We start from the raw sequence: 5,527 nt of genomic DNA on the forward strand, positions 1-5,527 counted from the left end.
AGCAGGAATCAATGACGGAGCTTGAAAAGGTTACTTGTCTGACATGGAACCAGATTCAGTGGTCACTAAGACTTTTGTAGCTCCAGGTCCCAAGGAGGGTTGTTTGGTGGCTGGAGTGAAATACCCGGGATCACTCATGCTGTGTACAGCCAAAACCCGACTGATGGTTGTCACCAAATGTCTCCTTGCACCAGGGGTGGGTCAGAAAGTCTCAGCAGAGACAAAGAGACCTAAAACTCCCCTCCTCTACCCTAAGGGGAGGTCGTCATCAGATTTTGCAGGTTGAGGTGTCTGGAGCGTGTGAGATAGCACAAACCTCTATTGAGGCTCTGTTTTCCCTTGGGGGTGGTGGGAGTTTTGGTCTCTGGGCTTGTCAGCCTGCAGGAGCTTTTTCCTGGGACTAAGTTTAGAAGAGGACCCTCTCTCTAAATTACCACCCCATGGTAATGCTCCTTGTCCTTTGTGTTTCAGGGTGAACCAGGGGATTCGGGTATCAGGGTAAGTACCTTATGCATGTGATAAGAAGCCTTTTATTTTAGTATTTCTAAGCTGCCCAGTAAGACTGTCTTGTGCTTCATGCAGGGCCCTCGTGGGAGGAATGGCCTCAAGGGTGACAGAGGAGGTGTGGGAGAACCGGTGAGTGGTCCACTGCTGGCCAGTTACTAAGGAACTGCTGCTGGTCATGGTGGGAAGGGACCATTGGCCTCAAGACGCCCACTGCCATGTGAGGTGGGTGTAGAGAGACAATGTCTACTGCCAGTTCTCATCATCTGGCACTTTAGGATGCTTCATTCTGCGGACAAGGGCTGGCAGATTAACCAGGGCCAATTAAGCGTTTCTCACTTTGTCGACTTCATCCTGTTGACCTGTCACTCGGGAACTGCCAAAAGGGAAATGTTAGAAACCCAGCAAAGACACGGGATAACAGCCATTCCTTTTGCCAAAAGCAAGGGCGTGCTCTTCCTCATGGCATGGAGCAAAGCTGTGGGAAGTGCATCCATCACAGTGCTCACCATGACTATAAACCTCTGGCATAGTCAATCATGTTGGTAGACGATAACAAATGTCACCTGACGAAGGCTACTCCAAAGCGACAGTGATTCACCCTTGAGCCCCCACTGTCTCCTTCACCCGTGGAGCAGCTGAGTGCAACCCTCCTCCTTCCCACATCCCACCCCCCTGGTCTCAGCGGGACAGAGAAGAACTGGGGCAAGGTCCAGAGGAGGGCAAGAAGATGGATCAAAAGTGTGGGACAGCAAATGGACTGAGTTGGCAGCAGATTCAAAACAAAGAAAAGGCGGTGGTTCTTCACAGAAGTCCCACAAGGGTCTTTTTGGGGTGTAGGAAGTTTGAATTCACAGGGAGATAAGGGAAGGAAAAAAGTCCATGGTGCACTACTAGGAATAAAAGAATCCATGTCTGGTTTGGGAAGTCCCTGCATTACAAATGGCTCAAACCTGAGAGATTACTGAGAGGACAGGGCATGTGCTGCTCTTGCACCCTTCCCAAGGTGCCTTTTGCTGTCCATCATCATACATGGGTCCTTTTTTTCTTACCTTTGCCATACTGTAGAGCTATATCCCATAGAGCAGCCATTTCCATACGTCAGTCTTCACCATTTCTACACCAGCAGCATTACTATGGTCACCCCATTACAGCAACACAGCTGTAGAAGAGCCACTGTAGAAGACAGCCGCTGCCACATCGACATGGGTACTCAGGCTCTATCTTCCCATGTAACGAGCAAACACACCTTTATGTTCCCTTCCTGAGTAAAGCCAGTAAACCATAGCTCATTTGGAAAAGGAAATTTGGGAATACATAGACATAGCTATAAATCCTCAGTTGGACAGGAACTGTTAAGACAGGCACATCAGGATGCATATTTCTCTGCTTGTGTTTCTGCACACTTAAACCCTTTTTTTGGTATGATTGGTAACAAAGAGTTTAGAAGAAAAAGATTTGATGATGTATCTTCCTTTTCAGGGGAAACCTGGCTTGCCAGGCCCTGTAGGACTAGATGGTGTGCCTGGACTACCCGGACCACGGGGAGAGAAGGTCATTACTCATGTCAGATGCTTGCAGGATCCATCAGCCCAAGGGGGAGCTGAGAATAGCTGAGACAAAGTGATAGTAGGGTAGACACGTGGGGAGGCACGTTGGGATCTCCCACCATTCCCTTTCACTCCCTGCTTGTATGGGTTTGAGTTTGTGCATGGTAGAATAGATGTTGCAATTCCATCCAAGTCCATTTTCCTCTCGATACTCTAGTTTCCGCCCAGTGGAAGATCTCCTCTGCAGTTTCTGCCGCCAGGAGCAGTGTTTCCTCCCAAACATGGCCCAAGCCCTGCACGTTCCCTCTCCCCTGGATAGGGCTACTTCACTGAATCCCCCACCCTGCTTCAAATGGCCACTAAAGACACCTACAGAAATGGTCACTGAAAAAACCTACAGACCCGTGGTTTTAATTCTCTCCTCCGAGTCATAGTTTGCATCTTGCCTGAAGGTTACTGGCTAGACATGTGTCTTAGCCAAATGTTTACAGAGTAAATGTCTCCCCTCCTGCTTTGCAGGTTGGCTAAGAGTAGAGATCTGGGTAGGACATATCATGCTCTGCAACTTTGGGGACCAGCTTCCCTGAGGGCAATGCTGTGCTTACCTTGCAGGGGATGGCAGGAACTGCTGGCTTGAAGGGGGAAGAAGGAGAGCAGGTGGGTTGGCAATTTGGAGTGAGGTTTGCAGCTAAAGACCCATTGGAGGGTGCAATGTCTCCAGAGTCTCCTCCAATTTCTCTTATCTAGGTTTTCCTCGGAAGGCGCATCCTGTAGTTACAGATGGAAAGGGGAAGAGAGAAGGGAAGATATTAGGTTTTAAAGTCTGAGCTTTCACTATTTCTTCTGTTTTTTTCAGGGAGTGATGGGACCTCCAGGAGCACCAGGACCAAAGGTAGGTACTGAAATGCTAAACCTGAGTCCCTGTGCCTGGTAGTCAGCTGCCAAGGAAAACATCTAGCTGTGACCATCATCATAGGCTGTGGGAATGTTGACGCCTTACTCAAAAGCAGTGTAAGGGAATAATTGTACACATCAGCAGTCAATGGCCTGTGGAAGTCAGTGCTCCAGAGTGCTGCAGAGACTTGGAATGGCAGGAAGATGTGATATTTTAATAAAATAATAAATGGCATTTTTTGCAGCCAGTGAGACTCTGCAGAATTGTAGTAGTTCACATTAAATGTGTTTTGGGAGGAAGGTGTAAGGAGCAAATTGTCTCACATCTGCATTTTGGACACCTTCCTCTGAACCCTTCAGGCCCAGATTCATTCCCACGTTTCCAGTGGAGAAAGACCAGCCCTGTCAGAGCTGATATAGCCCACCCTGAAGTTTGAGTTTTCTTCTGGAAGTGCCCATCTTTATCCCATTGTTGGGGGAAACCTTGACTTGACCAATTCTCTCACCTTGCTTAAGAGGCTGAAGTTGGTGGGAAGGAACGATTTTGATGTCCTGGTGCTGGCAGAGGAAAGGGACTGGACAAATGTAGCTCCAGTCTGAATCTTGCAGCTGCGCTGGGAACCCAGGGAAGATGACACATAGCAAGGACTGATCACGAAGGGACTCATGGCAGGCAGGAAGGTTTTCTTGCAGACCACTGCCTATCTCCCACCTCTCACTACTCATGGAGATGTGGGGGTTCAACTCCAGGGCTTCTCCATGTGACAAAATACCTGGAAAGCTGCGGGTGCTGGAGGAATCAGCTGATCTTGGCATGTACAGGGACAATTGCTGTGGGAGGAAGGAGACTTTCTCCTGAACCTCTCAATTCAGGTTTGAGCGGATGTTTGCTTCTTCCTGACGCACCTGGCTTGAGCTCCTGTTGAAGTCTGACACTGGAGAAAGACTCAGGCTGTCTGGATTTTCCCTGGTACGAGCGTGCCCGGCGTGGGGTTAGGTGGTACGTGAGGCAACTCAGCATGGTCCCAGGTTGTTGTGGCTCTTGGAGGAGCAGCTACTTAGGATTGGGTTGTATGGCTCTCTGCATGCCCCCTTCTCCAAGTAACTCAGGAGATACTCTTTGAGTTACAGCTGATGGCCAAATCGATCTGAGTCACTGATCTATTTCATGTCCGTTAAGCTCAAAAAATGTCTAAGTTGACCCCAAAATAAATTCTTTTCATACTTCCAAGAGAGGTGGAAAATGAAGGGAAAAAATAATATCCAAGGAAAAGTTCCATTCAGCCTGAAATTAAGTGGTTTGCTTACCTGTGCGGTGGTGCTTTTTTTATTTCGTAAAATAGAAGAGGATCTTAAATCTGTAAAGTCTTTGCAAGTGTTAACAGCCAGTTTGCTACTCGTGTCTTGCTTTTTACAAGAGCAAAGGCCTGCTTGAATTGCCCAGTCTTGATCCACACAAATATGGGTCCGTGGCAGGGTGTTTCATGGACTGCCCGTGCAAAGCGATGGGGAGAAAGAGCAAAATTTGGCAGGGTGCTTACTGGCGAGGTAACTGTTGACATTGCTCATGAGCTCTTTCTGAGTGGACAGCAGAAGGTGCAGGAGGCAATCACAGCTGCTCATTTTCATTTAGGGTGAACTAGGACCACCTGGGGAAGAAGAACTGGTTGGGCCAAGGGTGTGCCTCCAAACTGATCAAATCAGAACAAAGTTTTAAAAATTAAGATTAAAAAAAATATGTAAATGTAGAACCCACAGTAAATGGGCCCTGGACCAATATCTCACCTTGCTCCTCTTGGTTATGCTCAGCCTCTGAGCATGGACCTTACCCCACAACCCCAGACCCGCACATTTTCTATGCTGTAACCTCTTGGCTTTTCCAAGAGTCTGTCTTGTCTTTAGCTCTGAAGATCCTTTGGAGGAAACAGTCTGATCAAGCTCAGGATAGTCCATATATACATATAGTAATGTATATTATATTATAGAGTAGATTATTATGATGAAACTATATAGTAACTATCTATTATGCATGCAATTTAATATTAAGCATTTATATAAAGTGTGTATGGTGATATGTTTGATTATACAAGGTATCATGTTATCGATACTATGCAGGTAATTAATATGCAACACACAATATAGAAATGCATGGACTATATATGTAACATGCTATATATTATATATGACATATATGTAAAATACTTCATTTTTTCTTTTTTTATTTGCTTTCCACCCGCTTTCACAGTCTCCAGTGGAGGGAACATGCTCAGCATGCTCTTTTGCAGCGTGTGAGCCTCCAGACTCATCCTGCTCTGCCAGTGGAGCCTTGTCTTAACTAAAGCATCTTCTGTCTTCCAGGGTGACAAAGGGCAAGGTGGTGTCAAAGGGGAAAAGGTGAGACTGGCCAGCGCTGGCACACAGAGTAGGAAGGGAAGAAGCACTGGCTGTGTTTTTGAGTTCAGGACAGAGTAGTTGAGGTATCTGGTTGGAGATCCAGAAGGAGAGAATTTGATGTCCCCATCAAAAGCCTTCTTTCAGTCTGGCCAGATACAACTGGGCCACGTAGCTATGTGCCACGT

General features: G+C 47.0%; 1 protein-coding gene across 1 annotated transcript in view; it reads left to right on the top strand.

Moving 5' to 3' along the window:
• LOC104284662 (collagen alpha-1(XIV) chain-like) overlaps positions 1-5,527 on the top strand; it is a 99,190-nt gene that overhangs the window by 37,291 nt on the left and 56,372 nt on the right. Inside the window, exons 25-26 of the mRNA XM_009883022.1 lie at positions 472-498; positions 583-636. Of these exons, the coding sequence (XP_009881324.1) occupies positions 472-498; positions 583-636 (81 nt within the window). The remainder of the gene's footprint in view (positions 1-471; positions 499-582; positions 637-5,527) is intronic.

The sequence above is a fragment of the Charadrius vociferus genome, unplaced genomic scaffold (assembly GCF_000708025.1).
Source record: "Charadrius vociferus isolate BGI_N301 unplaced genomic scaffold, ASM70802v2 scaffold32, whole genome shotgun sequence".
NCBI classification, from domain to species: Eukaryota; Metazoa; Chordata; class Aves; order Charadriiformes; family Charadriidae; genus Charadrius; species Charadrius vociferus.